The sequence below is a fragment of the Hippocampus guttulatus genome, chromosome 18, assembly GCF_054856545.1.
Source record: "Hippocampus guttulatus isolate MCC_2025c chromosome 18, RoL_Hgut_1.0, whole genome shotgun sequence".
NCBI lineage: Eukaryota > Metazoa > Chordata > Actinopteri > Syngnathiformes > Syngnathidae > Hippocampus > Hippocampus guttulatus.
The window spans coordinates 8,104,701-8,119,982 of record NC_141278.1 but is presented as its reverse complement, the minus strand read 5'-3'; the positions used below and the strand labels follow the sequence as shown (position 1 = coordinate 8,119,982).

The following is a 15,282-nucleotide window of genomic DNA, read 5'->3' as shown; positions in this document are numbered from 1 at the left end:
TTCAATGTGTAAAATGTCATAAAATATCAGTGTTTATAATGTATTACCAATTTTGAACTACATGTACAAACATAACTGGAGCATAACTAGCTATTACCATATAAAAGCACGTAATATCTTAATCTTGTTTGATTGAAATGTCTTTAAATCTTTGTTTGTACTGTTTGTGTTACATTAGCACAAGGGTTTGTGTAATTTTATATTTTCCTCACAGGATAAATGCAGTTTGTAAATTCAAATAATAGTCTTAAAACCATCAAAATTGTCACACTAGCTCAAACAAAAAAGTCATTTTATTTGGACAAAAGCTTGAAGACATGGAAAGGACAAAAAGCAGATACAAAAAAATGGTTTAACAAAAACTTTCCCCAACAAGGTGGAACTCAGCACAAAAGGTAGAAGAAACAAGAGATGCATGAGGACAAAAAAAAACCACCTCCCTCCCAAAACACACACATTCACCTTATTGAGGCACTACTAATGCAACAAAGAGTTGTTTCTTTACCAAAAGATGCAGCAAACCTCATCATATTCACATTACGTGAACATGATTACTGTATGGCCTGAGACAATATTGGCATCCCAGGAACTCCAATGAGTTTCAGCAGACAGGAACAGTAAATGCACATTTTTATAAATTACAGTACAACAATGTTGTCACTCCAACTGGTGTATATATAATATGCGGTCAGTCAAAGAGAGAGTACATTTTTAGGACAAACAGCGTTATGGCATATTTCAGTACACGCAGATCCGCATCTTTGGAAAGCCACTTGAACATTACCATAAGACTGTCATTCTATTAGTGCACGAATTGTCTTACCAGTGAGGACAAAGTGCAAACTAGAACATGGATATCAAAAAAACCCTCAAGTCCTGCCGTTTCCTGTTAATACTGGAAGGAAATGACCGTGTTAATTCTGTAGACGTGGTAGGAGCGGTTCCAGAAGACGCGGGTGAAGTAGTTGGTATATGGCGAGAGGTTGGTTTTGATTTCGTGGCAGAAACGGCGGTGTCTGGAGAAGGCGAACATCTTGACATTGTCCTGAATTACCTGGGGGGCGGGGGGTCACGGAGAGGTCGAGGGTTGTATCCGAGACAAAAGCAGAGTGTCTGCGCAATACAGTACTTACATGTCCGTTGGCAACGTCCAGCAGGTCCTTGATGCGGCAGCCCTGGTCCAGGGTGAAATCGTTGCACAGAGACTCCTCCACGATCACATAGTTTGCCTTGCGGGAGGTCAGGATCTTGTAGACCTCTTCGGCGGAGCGCATAGAGTATACCTGGTAGGTCTGCAATGCATCAAATAAAATGGAAATGATTCAAATATTTTCTGCCACATTTTTTGCTTCAATTCTATGGACATTTTGCTGCTCCTTCTGGAAGTATGCACTTTGTCCAGCAGATGGCAGTATAATACATACATGGAGACGATCGCCGCTCCTTAGTAAGATGGAGGAAAATGTTTTGTTTTGGATTTTTTTTTTTTGCAGAAGATCAAACTTTCAGCGCTATTGTCATTCTTCAAGTATAACTAACTCACGTCTTCACTCCTCCTCAGCATGTCTAGATCCGAGTGTAGCGGCAAACTGGTGACGGCGGCGTCGGAGCCACACTTGATGGCTCCCAGGAGCTGAGGGCTGCCCGCAAACACAGTCGCTGCTGGAAGGTGAGTCCTACGAGGAGGGGATGATGAGCACATCGTTCAAAAGCTCACCTGATGGAAGACTCACCGGATCCAGCCGATCAATTTGACTGTGTCTGGGTCGTAAAACTCCCCAAGCTCGGACAGGTCAGTCAGGACGCGGTGGCCGTACTGCGGAGGACGGAGAAAAAAATGGAAATGTTCTATCCTATCATTATTATTATTCATATTTGGGTCAAAGTCTTACCTCACGCCACAAGCTGAAGCCAATGATCGATGGAACAGCGATGCTCAGGATTAACGACTGCAAGGCAGCAACGATAAAAACAATAGCATTGTCATTACCATTTTTATTGCCGATAGTCTTATTGTCCATCCATCCATTTTCCGAACCGCTTAATCCTCACTAGGGTCGCGGGGGATGCTGGAGCCTATCCCAGCTGTCTTCGGGCAGTAGGCGGGGGACACCCTGAATCAGTTGCCAGCCAATCGCAGGGCACACAGAGACAAACAACCATCCACGCTCACACCTAGGGACAATTCTAGAGAGTTCAATCAGCCTGCCATGCATGTTTTTGGAATGTGGGAGGAAACCGGAGTACCCGGAGAAAACCCACGCAGGCCCGGGGAGAACATGCAAACTCCACACAGGGAGGCCGGAGCTGGAATTGAACCCGGTACCTCTGCACTGTGAAGTCGACGTGCTAACCACTGGACTACCGGGCCGCCTAGTCTTATTGTGTTTTTTTATTATTATTTTGTAAACTAATATAAGAAACGGAAATGTTTTGGGGTTTTTTAAATGTAGGTTGTTCATAAAATGTTAAATGTTTGTTCCATAAATAGTGGTGTCCCAATCCGATATTGATTTCGGATTACATCTGTCTACATTCACAATATCCAAACTTCAAGAAGTACTTTTTTTTTTAAACTTTATTAGCATTGTTTGTCAGGGTCTTTAAATGTATTTTGTATTTAAGTGCAGTGCATTCTCATGTTTGAGATTGAATTTATGCAGCCCGAATGTTTGAAATAAATGGGTCATATTTTCTGATACTCACTGTTGTTGCCTATTCTTTTTTTTGAATCGCATCACTGGATCTAGTCTCTTCTAACTTTTCATACTCAGAAAGAAATAAAAGTATGCACCCTTCCTGCAATATCGGTATCGTATCGGAATTGAAAAATCTGTATCCGGAACACCCCTAAGAAATATTTAGTCCATAAAATGTTACATTCACTGAAAAAAAAAAGAATTAAACAGGTATACTATTGTCATAAAACTAAAATCAAAGTAAATTCTGAATCATTGTAACCTTTTGCGATCACCAAAATACGCTGAAAAAAAACAGGCCTCCAAAGTCAAACAATTTGGAGTTCAACCAAAAACTGCAGAAAATCAAAATGTCACAACAAAACACTACTGCTGTGTAACGTATTTGTCAATGTCTATATGGGGTAGCCTGAAGGCCTCTCACCAGTACAACAGGGTGGACCGACTTGACCCTTAGCCACCGAAAGACGGTCATCCACAGATCCGGTGAGCACACGCCAAATGCCGCAAACGCGCACACGTACGGCGTCCAGAAGTACTTCATCCTTCACGAGGATGAAAACTGCATATGAACCAACCAGTGCACGTCTAACAACCTGCAAGCGGCGTCTTTGTCCTACCCGTCGAAGAGCAGCGTCAGGCTACCGAAAATCAGCGTGTGAAAGACGTGGTAGACGACCTCGGGACGCTCCCCCACATATCCGTCCTGCGGCCGCCGCTCATCGTTCTGCGTCGCTTGACCACTGAGGGAGAAAAAAAAAGGAAACGTGTCCAAGACGAGATGATAAGAGATAAGGCGAGATGCGGTGAAACCTGAGTTTGGTGTAAACGGCCTGCAGCGCGGACACCACGCAGACGGCGAGCACGAGCAGGTAGAAAGGCAGGATGGACGACTGAGTGAGGCGAAGGTACAAATCCTGACCGGGAGACTGAAGACTCTCTTGGCACAGCAGCAAGTTGCTCACAAAATCGCTGCAACGCAACCAATGCTGTGCAATTACAATATGTTGTCACAAAATTTTACTGGAATCATAAAAAGAAAACAAGTCATACAAATTACAACAAAATGAATAACAACTTTAAGAGTAATTGTAAATAATAATGGAAGAAAAAATATACCAACAACAAAGTTAACCCTGTAAGTTATATAAAAAAAAAAAAATCCTCAAAAATCACTCAAAAAATTAACAAAAAACAGAATTGGTGGAAAATATTTTTTGCACTCAAAAACATAAGGCAGTTCAATAAATTCAATGAAAAATGAATCCAATTTGTAATTTTGATATGACTAGAAATGGAATTAGCATAAAGAAATTATAATAAAAAAAAAAAAACGTCCTTGTGCCTTACTTTGTCGGATTGAGCCCAAACTTCACCTCCAAGAACTTCAGTATGAATTCACCTTTACTTACAGGCACGACTTTCTGCAAGTACAGAATTATTATTGATTTATTTTTTTCAGAAACAGCGCAACAGACAACACTTGATTAAGGTTTGATCGTGCTCCTAAACTCCGTGAAAACCGTCTATGCACCTTGATTAAATAGTTGACGGTGATGCTCGTGGAGAAGACCAGGTGGAAATGAAAGCAAAGTTTCATGACTCTGGCCACCAGAGGGCCCTTCTTCATTTGGAAACCCCTGCTGAGAAGGTTCGAAGACATGAGGGTGTTTCCGATGGGACACGACGACGCTACCTCGGTGGGGTACCTCGCCAGCCCGGAGCCGATCAGGAGGCTGAGCAGCGGTGAGACCAGCAGTGCCGCGTTGTGAAAATGGAAGAAGGAGGCCAGTAGCAAGGAGCTGACGTACAACTTGTGGATGTCGGAGAGCTGCGGCAAGAATTGTTGTGTTGTTGTTGTTTTTTTTTTGTTGTTTTTTGTCAAACAAGCAGGAAGAAGACGACACGGCGTACCTTTCGAGGTGGCACCAGGTCCAAGGAGTCCATAAGGAAGAGGCACAAGGCTTGGACGAAGAGCACATAGTGGCTGTGCTCCCACACCAGCAGGAAGGTGAACGTGGTGGCGCTCAAGGTCAAATAGCATAATAGCTGGAAGCAAAAGTCGCACCTTTCATTTGAGGGAACCTCCAAACGGAGTAAAAGTTGAACAATTTGGAGTTCAACCACAAGGGTGGACAAAAACAGGCCGCAAAAGTAAAATGAAGAAGAAAAAAAAAACAAATTGGAAAAAAAAGTGCTGAAGTTCGTTTTCTTTCAGTCAAACAATTTGGAGAAATACTGTACATTTTCTGGGAAAAAAATTAATGAAGCGCTCTGGAAAAAAATACAACCAAAAATTTAAACAAAAAGTTAGAGGAAAGAAAAATCTGCCTCAAAAGTCAAACACTTGGGAGTTCAAACTCCATTTTCTGATAAAAGGTGTCGCAAAAGACAGTTTGGAGTTCAAACAAATTCACCGGAAAAATATTTCGCCAAAGTCAAACAACAGAAAGTTAAATTACAAGAGTTTCTAAAAAGGCGGATACCTTCAAAGTCAGACTAAATCCAAGCCTGAAAAGTGAAATCACTTGGGAGTTTAACCAGAATTTTCTGGAAAGGTAAGCCTCACAACTTGGGTGCCCTCCAAATCACCAAAAGCACAACAATTTGGAATTCAACCAACATTTAGAGGAGGGATGTCAAACTCATTTTTTGTTCCGGGCCACTTCGGACTTACGGCTTCTCTCGGAGGGGCAGATGCATAATCTCAACGTCATTTATTACCCATGACGATTTGACATTTCGGTACAGATTTGAGCAAGGATCATGAAAGTTGACACACGTGACTTGCTCCCGCGGGCCACATAAAATGGTGTGGCGGGCCAGATCTGGCCCCCGGGCCTTGACCTTGACACCTGTGATTTAGAGGAAAATGAGACTTGAAAGATGAAGGATTCCGAATTTCAAACAAAATGTTCAGGAAAACGCGCCTAAGAAATCAAACAATTGGGAGTCCAATCAAAACTCCACCAAAAAAAAACCCCAACAAATAAAATAATGATGATTTGACTTTACGGTGTCAAACTGTTGAAAAAATAAAATAACATTTACAACGTCTCACCTCACCAGCCAAGCCAACGTTATTCGACAGGAATCCGGTGAGAGCCGCCACCTGACAGGCATAGTACGGCAAAGCCCAATTCTCTCGCAGAGGAAGCGCCTGCTCCACTTTGGTGGCATCAGGTCTGCGACGGAGAACGGGACGGACAGGACTTCAACAACCAAGACTCCTGTTCAAAGTCCGTGACATGACGTCATCCATCCAGGACTGACCTGCTGATGACGTACCAGGCCACCGTCAGCATGCCGGCCACCCAGGTGTCACTCATCAGCCAGCTGCAGGCGAACAGCGCCGTGGCGTACACCGCCTGAAGTGCCAACACCGTGCCCACGTAAAAGTAGATGGGTTCCACCATATCCTGCTGGGACAGACATATTCAAGTTCCACTACTTTGACTTTGTCCACGTTTCCACAAAAACGTCCCCCTTTGAAGGCTGACCTGACTGCCCGAGACTCTGTAAATGTAGCTGGTGACGACTTCAGGATACAGAGACAGACGCTCCACGGCGTTGATGGTTTGTCCCGCCAGTGTCCTGTCGTCCTTCGTCAGCTCGTAGAATGCTGCGGCACACGCGTGGTAACATTCTTGGTTTTCCCAAACACGCCAAGGGTGGGGAAAAAAGATGCACCTCTATTGAAAGACGTCGCCGCCACCATGTGTTTGTAGTAGTAGTAGTAGATGGCGCTGCCACCTTGGAAGGTGAGTTCCCGCTCCACTTCCTAAGACACAAAAACAACTCCTGCAAAGTACTGATGCTGCCAAGAGCTAGCAAGCTAACTGCTACTACGCTAGCTTAGCCTGATGTGAAGGTGGTTTTTGTTTCTTTGTTTATTGAACATATAAAATATACAATACAGTAAGAAATTGACAGAAAGTAAAATTGTAAGAAAGGAAAAGAAAACAGTCATCAAACAGCACCATTATATGTTCAAAGGAGTAGGAAGAAGTAAAAAACGTATCTAAGGCGTAGGCCTTGTTATGTTTGTTTGTGTTGAGTAATTTAACGATTAAATACAGTGTTTATGTAACATTGGTGCATGACTGTGTACTTTCTAGAGCAGGTGTGTCAAACCCATTTTCGCCGCAGGACATATTTTTGTTACCATTTCCGTTGGAGGGCCATTATGACTGGAAATCATATAAAGAAGTCAAGAATAACGGTTTATTGAACTATTGTTTGAGTTACTGTAATGGAAACTGTTGACAATATCTCTCTTATTTATTACATATGAGAATTTGAAATTTTGGTACATATTTTAGCAAGCCTCATGGAAGTTGCCATGTTTGATTTGCTTTCGCGGGCCACATAAAATGGTGTGGCGGGCCAGACCTGGCCCCCGGGCCTTGACTTTGACACCTGTGTTCTAGAGGAATGGCTTCCGCGGAACCCACCTGCCTCATGGAGAACCAGAACTTCCTCTCGTGAAATGCCGAGAGGTAGGCAGCGTACAGCGTGCCGCACGCCACTGCCGCCAAGCATCCAAACAAGACCCTGAGCACACGCTGAACAGCGTTCACTGCAGACAAATGTGCACACAAGTGTGTGAACGTGGCACCATGTAACTGATGTGTGGAAGATATTGAAACTTCAGGTATATTTATGTAAAAATATTGATTCGGTGCAGCCCAAGGCCTGCTCTATTCTCTTCCTTCACCTCCTCACTCCCATCAGTATGACCGGGGCCACCCTGTCCCTCAATGACCCCTCTGCTAGTGACCTTCACCGATGATCTTGCGACAATAATCATAATGCATTACGTATTATGTTCTTGACTCTTTTATTCCCCATGACGTATAAATACGTCAAGAAAAACCACTACGACCGTCTACGGGTGACGTATTTATAGGTCTTATTGCGCCGTGGAGTGCAGACAGCACTTTGAAGACTTTTTTTTATTTTTTATGTCAGAGTAATCCAACTCATTTGTTCCATATATCAAACAAAATCTAAATACTCCCTAATTGCCTAAAGTACACCGTAATCACAAAGTTATTTAATGATGGTGAGCAACAAAAATAATCAGTCATGCAATAAGTAAGTATTATGTCCTTAATAATTACCATGAATTGAAAAAGTGTCAGCAAATCACTTGCATAAGAAACACAAGAGTAATATTTCGCCATTTTTCCACCGTCCCTACCTATCGTTATGCTGGATCCTAGCTCAGCAGTATCTTACACACCCTGCCCAAAAAACAAAACAAAAAAACCCCCGAAATCCTGGGCAATGTCGGCCTGGAATGTCTGGCCGTTCGAGGCTTGTCCTGAATTTCCCCACTGTCATCACATCCCTGCGTAAAACCAACTCAGCAAACAAGTAGCTGGTTTACTAACATTGTTTGCATAAATGGCAATCGTTGTAAACAATGGTCTTTTTTTTTCTCAAAGTTATGACTCAAAGAAATTACTTACACGCAGAAGGATGTTTGGGTGCTCTGTCCGTCGACTCTTGTTTGTTTGAATCCTCCACTTTCTGCTCACAGAGTTCCTCCTGCTCGCCTACTTTCGGTTGGTTCTCTTCAGCCTCTTCATCCTCTACTTGACCATCCAGTAACGTTGGAGGAAAAAATAACGGTTACTAACAGTAAACAACGACATGCTTTGCTGTGTTAGTTTCAAGCCAATTTTACCGGCCCTTCGGGGTTCTTCCTCCTCTTCTTTGGCCACCTCGAAAGTATCCGACGTCCGACATCGCAGACCGGTCATGGCGAGGACAAATATATATATTTTAAAATGACCTATAATATTATCATCTGGCGTTCTGCAAAGGCGACATGCTAACTAGTTACCAACTAGTTCTACCTTTAGCAGGTGGTTAGGTAACACCGGTCAACCGACAGAGAAACGTGCCGCTGTCTCGAAAATATGTTAATTCTTAATCCACCATATTGCTGTTTGTTAATATCAATGCGTCATTATAGAAGTAACGCGACAAATGAAACTATAAACAAGAAATTATGTAACTGGCACCGGGCAACAACCCGGAAGTTGTGGAAGTGTCAACAATTATGCGCGTGCACATTTGATCACGTGTGCATATCGGCGGTCAATGTACGCATGCGCAAACGGCAATGTGTTTTAAAACCGCCCATGTGTTTCGCTATCTCATGTCACACCAAGCTATCATGTAAATACTGTGCATAACTATTAACACTATCCGAGAGATATTAATTTGGATTTAGTACTTATTAAAAATATTTGCCTCTAATATTAGACATATCATTGGAAAATGTTGCATACCCTTCCGTGTGTTACAGTAAAATACAACCCTGATTAAAAAATAGGCATCATGAAAAGAGTTCAATATATTTTCTCATTTCATAGTACAACCCAACTTTGTGTAGATGTAATTCTACAATGATTGCACTTGGTCAGTAACAAAAAAAAACAAGTTTTAATATATATTTTTCACTCAAACATGCTGAACATCCATTTAAAATAATGAAAAAGCTTAAGAGATATTAGTGGGCAACATCAACATTTTCCAGTTGTAAACAATAAAACTCACCCTCGGGGAACAACAAAATTGGCACAAATGTCAAAATGACACTTCAAAAAACGCTTGTGTGCACATAAAAGCAAAACTGACATTTGGAACCAAACTAAAATGCGTTTGGTCCCAAACTAAACAAAGTGGAGCCAACAAAACGACTCCTTCAAGGCGTTCACATATAAAACATTGGGATTCTTTTGTCCTCAACATTAAACACTGTTTCGGAAGCATCTTGCCGAAAAGATTCTTTTAACAAACTGGTTTGAACATGAATCGTCCCTTCTGACGCCGACTATCACTCGGAACTCTCTTCTAGTTTCTCGCTGGGCTCCTTGACCAACTGCCATTCTGAGTTGAGGAGTGAGAAGGACGTCAACATTCACGTGGACATTTTTATGATTGATGATTTCGCAGGCGGCTGCTTTCACCTGCTTGGCTTCCCGTGGCGGCGGCTTCCTTAATTTCGCACCTTTCCAGCCTAATGCGGAGCATTTTGGTCACTTGAGGGTGTTTGACGGCTTCCACCGAGGGTTCGTCATCTGAACTGGCGCCTAAGAAAACATCAGACGGCTACATGTCAAGGTACAGTAATTGTAAAAAAAATAGTTGAGAGGAAGAGTAGCCCAGTCGGCAACACTGATTGTCCTTTGTTAAGATAGCACCACCGTTTACAGCCATGTTGTTAGTGAAAGCAGTACACATAAGCAGACAGGTAATATTTAAAAAATTGCTCTGATGAGTTGAACATCAGAAGGTTCATTGTTTGAGAATTGCATTAATTTATTTTATTACATAATACTCATATTACATTTTTTTTAATCTTGCACTTCACAAACACTCCACAGTAAAAAAACTAAGCGTAATACAGAAACTAATAAAAACTAAAAGGATGCATTTGGGAAAAATAACAACAACTAAAGATAAAGTTCCAGTCAAAACGAATCAAAACAAACTGAATTTTAAAAAGTCCAAATTAAATAAATATAACGATAAATCCAAAAACCATACTGAACCATGAGACACACAAAATGAGCCTTCGAGGTACTCATAGTTTGTATCTTTGCGAGCAATCCTTTTCAAGGATGGTAGACATCAAAATGAGGAAAAGGAACACATAGTGTTGCTAAAACGATTAGACTGGCGCTTACATTCCTGAACCTGTGATATCAACTGATAAAAACAAAGGACATTTTCACTTTTATTATAGTTCTGTTTTGTTTTTCAATTTTGTGAACGAAAATGTTTTTTTTTCAAATCCTATTTTTTGTTTGGTTAACTAAAAAAAAAAAAGAATAAAATATATATTTTTTAAGAAATCTTGCTTCGAGCAGAGAGATTTTTTTTTTTGTGGGTATGTTTTCATTTTGTGCACTGTATCTATGTTTTGAATTTGTGGTGGTGGGAAGAAAATATAAACTTTTTTTTCTCTTTCCCCTTATTGTTTGGTGAATCCATGTATGAAACTTTTTTGTGTTAAGAACCAGTGGTGCACATAGTAGGGCCCAACTGAAAAGGTTTTTTTGGTTTTGTTTTATGCCAATATTTTGCAGAGTAAAATGATGAAAACCAGTTAATCACATAATTAGTTAAAAAAAATATATACTGTATATATATCGGTCTCTTAACAACTATAAAGGTATGAATTACAGGCAGATCATGACTGCCTTTCAATACTTCACCCTTTCGTATTCAACTGAACAAAAGAAATATTTTGGGGGGGGGGGGGGGGGGTCACATGTCATCCGATTCATCAATGGGGCTCTGGCACACAGTCCTCGTCTTTACGTTACCTGCCATTGCCGTCTTCTTCCTGGCTTTGGTAGTCGCTGCCCTCTTCTTGGAAGTCGCGGGCTGTTTCCTCAGCTTGGCCTTCTTCTCCACTTGGGATTTCTTCTCCAGATTGATGAGGGGCTCGTCGCCCGAGCTCTCGTCAGACCGGTCTGCTTCTAGGGAGACAAAGTGATGCGATTTTGACACAAATTTGAACGTTTGCAGGTTTCTTCAAGACAGGCTTTGGTCAAATTACCCCAAGGACCAACAACGTTCCAGTTTCTTTTTCCAGCTCGCTTTAATTATGGTGGTTGTGAAGGGGGCTGTCCTGCTCACCTGCCCCCCTCCTACTAGTTTGTGTTTCCATAAAACATCCTCATGATTGTACCTCGCCTCTTTTTAGAAGCGCTGCCTTGAGACGCGCCACTCTTTTTTGCTGCTTTTTTCTTGTCCTGTGCCGACTTGGTCTGCTTCACGAGGTTCAAGGGCATGTCGTCGTCATCGTCGTCATGGTCGGAGCCGTTGTCTGAGGACGCAGGCTCTTAAAATCCAACGGGTCGGCGCTCGGAAAGGAGCCTCGCGTTCCCCGCCACCGCCGCTTTCTCCGAGCCTTACCTTGCTCCGCTCTGCTTGCGCGCTTCGCTCGGGTTTTCTTGCTGTTTTTCAGGAAGCGCGTTTGCTGCAGACTGGTGATTGCCTTCTTCTTCATGATGGCTGCCCGCGGGTCGTCGTCCGAGCTCTCGTTGGAAGACTCTCTGTATTTGACTGGAAAGAGGTCAGAAAAAGGTCAGCGAATCTCCAAGGTGAGCTTGGGAAAATTGTGTTGAATGACAGTCTAATGCCGATTTTAAACGTTTGGGTAAATCTGGCCATTATTGCTCGTGTTTATTGAAAAGTAGATGGGGAGGAAGGCTTTGAGAAAAATGATCACATTAAATCAATATTGACAGAAAGTCTTTTTGATTATTTTTCAATATCGTTCCGCCCTAATCTCCGGCTACATATACATAACATATACTGTAGTCCTTTTTCTCAATGTGGTGCTGAAGGAATGCTCGACCGAGTCATGTGTTGTTGTTTTACAGCCAGCATATGAAAATGTTCAAAATTCCATTTCTATCTTGTGACACTCGCCTCTTTTCTTGGCAGCGTTTCTTTTGGAGGTGGCCTCGGTGGATTGTGCGGAGGTGCTCGCGGGCAGATTTTCTTTCTGCTGCGGCTTCAGCTTCTTGGCGATTACGCTCAGAGGCTCGTCGTCCGAACTCGCGTCCTCATTTGGAACATCTGTACAAGGATTTTTTTTTTTAAAAAAGGAGGAGGAGGAAGCCGTTTTCCGATATGGGAGATTCCAATAGAGGTCCAAGATGCAGGCAGGTGAATGCTTGCCATTGTGTCAGTTCACTGAAGTTGATTACCTTTTTTATTCTTTGGCTGAGCAGATTTCTTGGGTGGCGTTGTGAACTTCTTGCCAGCTTTGGTTGCTGCTTTGGCTTTCATCAGAGGACCATTGTCGGAGCTGTCATCCCCTTTTAGGATCACAAGGAGGAAAACGTTTCGAGCAAAAAATAAAAATAAAAATTGAGTATCAGCATTGTCTAACCTGTTTTCTTGACTTGAATTGGGGATGATCTATTTTCCTTGTTCTTGGCCTTCGGCTTGATCAGTGGCTCATCATCTGGCAAGAAATCAAAATGTGGTCAGAATGCGACAACAAAGGAGATACAAACAACCCAACGCCCTCACTGCTCTTGTCTTCGGCGTTGGAGCTGTGCGTGTCCTCAGTGGACTGCTTCTCCTTTTTTGGTTGCCTCACCACAACGTCTGAGAGCGGAACATCATCGTCGGAGCTGGAGTTGTCCTTGCCTGCGGTGCAACATTTATCACAACGTCGAGCACGGCCCAGGAAAAGAAGCAGTAAGTTTAGAAGAAGTCATATAACATTTTTAAAAAATGTGATTTTACATTTCTCTCGAGCTGAAATGATTCATCAATACTTTAACTCAAATAATTCAATAGCAGCAGCCGTTTACTACTCCCAAAACCGAGGATTTTGCTTTGGTCTTAAATTTCAGGAAGACCCTCATGCACTATAGCCTTGACAAGTCAACCTAATTTGACCATTTAAACTCTTGCTCTTCTCTGACCAGGAGCTTCTGAGAAAAATACACAACAGCCATTTGATCCATGACTGAACCGGTCGGTATACAGCGGGGCAAATAAGTATTTAGTCAACCACCAATTGTGCAAGTTCTCCTACTTGAAAAGATTAGAGAGGCCTGTAATTGTCAACATGGGTAAACCTCAACCATGAGAGACAGAATGTGGGGAAAAAAACATTGTTTGATTTTTAAAGAATTTATTTGCAAATCACGGTGGAAAATAAGTATTTGGTCAATACCAAAAGTTCATCTCAATACTTTGTTATGTACCCTTTGTTGGCAATAACGAAGGCCAAACGTTTTCTGTAACTCTTCACAAGGTTTCCACACACTGTTGCTGGTATTTTGGCCCATTCCTCCATGCAGATCTCCTCTAGAGCAGTGATGTTTTGGGGCTGTCGTTGGGCAACACGGACTTTCAACTCCCTCCACAGATTTTCTATGGGGTTGAGATCTGGAGACTGGCTAGGCCACTCCAGGACCTTGAAATGCTTCTTACGAAGCCACTCCTTTGTTGCCCTGGCTGTGTGTTTGGGATCATTGTCATGCTGAAAGTCCCAGCCACGTCTCATCTTCAATGTCCTTGCTGATGGAAGGAGATTTTCACTCAAAATCTATCAATACATGGCCCCATTCATTCTTTCCTTTACACAGATCAGTCGTCCTGGTCCCTTTGCAGAAAAACAGCCCCAAAGCATGATGTTTCCACCCCCATGCTTCACAGTGGGTATGGTGTTCTTTGAATGCAATTCAGTATCCTTTCTCTTCCAAACACGAGAACCTGTGTTTGTACCAAAAAGTTCTATTTTGGTTTCATCTGACCATAACATCTCCCAGTCCTCTTCTGGAGCATCCAAATGCTCTCTAGCGAACCGCAGACGGGCCTGGACGTGTACTGGCTTCAGCAGGGGTACACATCTGGCAGTGCAGGATTTGAGTCCCTGGCGGCGCATTGTGTTACTGATTGTAGCCTTTATTACTGTGGTCCCAGCTCTCTGTAGGTCATTCACTCGGTCCCCATGTGTGGTTCTGGGATTTTTGCTCACCGTTCTTGTTATCATTTTGACACCACAGGGTGAGATCTTGCATGGAGCCCCAGATCGAGGGAGATTATCAGTGGTCTTGTATGTTTTCCATTTTCTAATAATTGCTCCCACAGTTGATTTATTTACAACAAGCGTTTTACCTATTACAGATTCAGTCTTCCCAGCCTGGTGCAGGTCTAGAATTTTGTGTTTGGTGTCCTTCGACAGCTCTTTGGTCTTGGCCATAGTGGAGTTTGGAGTGTGACTGACTGAGGTTGTAGACAAGTGTCTTTTATACCAATAATGAGTTAAAACAGGCACCATTAATACAGGTAACGAGTGGAGCCTCGTTAGACCTCATGAGAAGAAGTTAGACCTCTTTGACAGTCAGAAATCTTGCTTCTTTGTAGCTGACCAAATACTTATTTTCCACTCTAATTTGCGTGAAAATTACAATGCGTGCAATGCCCGTTGGTAACGTAACGTAATACCACTTTTCCACGCACACGCAAGTTACAACGAAAACTAACCGTAATCAAGTGAAGGAATGACTACCTGGAATTTTAAGTGGCGTACCGCGGCGGTCCATTTTGTGGTTGACAAGGAGTGAAGATGCTCATCCAAAGCGCGACACACAAAAAAACCTCCACACAACTAGCTTAATTCGCGTACAGATACGCTAGTAGCTGGCTTGACCGGCGTTTTGTCGTGCGGCCCGTCGGTAAAGTTTGGGGAAATTGTTCAACTTATTAGAACGAGAAGAGCGCGAGAAGACTCCAAAAAGGTCCTCTTGCTGTAGATGCGGAAATTTTGACCCGTTCCTGCAAACGGACTACATTAAATTTGCTGACTGACGCCTGTTTGAAGGGATGTTTGGGCTCGCTTGTATGACGTCACTACGCGGGCTCACGGTTTGTTTTGGCGCGTGTCGCTTTAATGTGATGTAGATTGCTTTTATTTTATTTTATTTTTTTACATTTTTCACGAAACAGGGAAATCTCAAATACTGTATTATGACATTGTGAAATCCAAAATCAAATCCATTTTCAAGTTTTACCCTTGTTCTTACAGTTT

General features: G+C 42.5%; 2 protein-coding genes and 1 long non-coding RNA gene across 9 annotated transcripts; 1 reads left to right on the top strand and 2 right to left on the bottom strand.

Annotated features, from left to right (window-relative positions):
• Positions 1 to 275: 275 nt before the first annotated feature.
• On the bottom strand, positions 276 to 8,768 carry LOC147190990 (putative C-mannosyltransferase DPY19L4). 2 transcript variants are annotated; one of them, XM_086137322.1, is made up of 19 exons: positions 8,392 to 8,767; positions 8,174 to 8,299; positions 7,154 to 7,278; positions 6,390 to 6,480; positions 6,200 to 6,321; positions 5,973 to 6,118; positions 5,761 to 5,884; positions 4,614 to 4,748; positions 4,409 to 4,530; positions 4,234 to 4,339; positions 4,050 to 4,123; positions 3,513 to 3,671; positions 3,320 to 3,442; positions 3,124 to 3,244; positions 1,893 to 1,949; positions 1,734 to 1,816; positions 1,544 to 1,676; positions 1,134 to 1,292; positions 276 to 1,054 (listed from the first exon to the last, which is right to left on the bottom strand). In XM_086137322.1, the coding sequence occupies exons 1-19, from the start codon at positions 8,465 to 8,467 to the stop codon at positions 890 to 892; spliced, it is 2,247 nt and encodes a 748-aa protein (XP_085993448.1). In that variant the 5' UTR covers positions 8,468 to 8,767; the 3' UTR covers positions 276 to 889. The 2 variants fall into 2 exon arrangements, with proteins under 2 accessions (XP_085993448.1, XP_085993447.1); XM_086137321.1 differs by having other exon boundaries at positions 4,234 to 4,530; positions 8,392 to 8,768.
• A 367-nt stretch (positions 8,769 to 9,135) lies between these two features.
• On the bottom strand, positions 9,136 to 15,095 carry LOC147190988 (uncharacterized). 6 transcript variants are annotated; one of them, XM_086137536.1, is made up of 10 exons: positions 14,764 to 15,095; positions 12,768 to 12,887; positions 12,625 to 12,699; positions 12,440 to 12,550; positions 12,159 to 12,308; positions 11,640 to 11,789; positions 11,413 to 11,565; positions 11,045 to 11,200; positions 9,683 to 9,805; positions 9,136 to 9,602 (listed from the first exon to the last, which is right to left on the bottom strand). In XM_086137536.1, exons 1-10 carry the CDS (start codon positions 14,795 to 14,797, stop codon positions 9,550 to 9,552), a joined length of 1,125 nt encoding a protein of 374 aa, XP_085993662.1. In that variant the 5' UTR covers positions 14,798 to 15,095; the 3' UTR covers positions 9,136 to 9,549. The 6 variants fall into 6 exon arrangements, with proteins under 6 accessions (XP_085993662.1, XP_085993663.1, XP_085993665.1 ...); XM_086137537.1 differs by having other exon boundaries at positions 11,413 to 11,550; XM_086137539.1 differs by having other exon boundaries at positions 14,785 to 15,095.
• On the top strand, positions 11,687 to 12,615 carry LOC147190989 (uncharacterized). The gene is made up of 2 exons (XR_015103836.1): positions 11,687 to 11,827; positions 12,174 to 12,615. It is a non-coding gene; the product is annotated as an uncharacterized LOC147190989 (long non-coding RNA).
• Positions 15,096 to 15,282: the final 187 nt, after the last annotated feature.

Coding starts and splice junctions, on each gene's coding strand:
- LOC147190990 (XM_086137321.1), bottom strand. CDS start 8,467: ATGACCGGTCTGCGATGTCGGACGTCGGATACTTTCGAGGTGGCCAAA. Junction 6,119..6,199: donor ACAGAGTCTCGGGCAGTCAG/GTCAGCCTTCAA, acceptor CTGTCCCAGCAG/GATATGGTGGAACCCATCTA. Junction 4,124..4,233: donor CCGTCAACTATTTAATCAAG/GTGCATAGACGG, acceptor CTGTACTTGCAG/AAAGTCGTGCCTGTAAGTAA.
- LOC147190988 (XM_086137542.1), bottom strand. CDS start 14,532: ATGGTGCCTGTTTTAACTCATTATTGGTATAAAAGACACTTGTCTACA. Junction 12,309..12,439: donor TCAGCCAAAGAATAAAAAAG/GTAATCAACTTC, acceptor ATCCTTGTACAG/ATGTTCCAAATGAGGACGCG. Junction 11,566..11,639: donor CGCAAGCAGAGCGGAGCAAG/GTAAGGCTCGGA, acceptor TTGGATTTTAAG/AGCCTGCGTCCTCAGACAAC.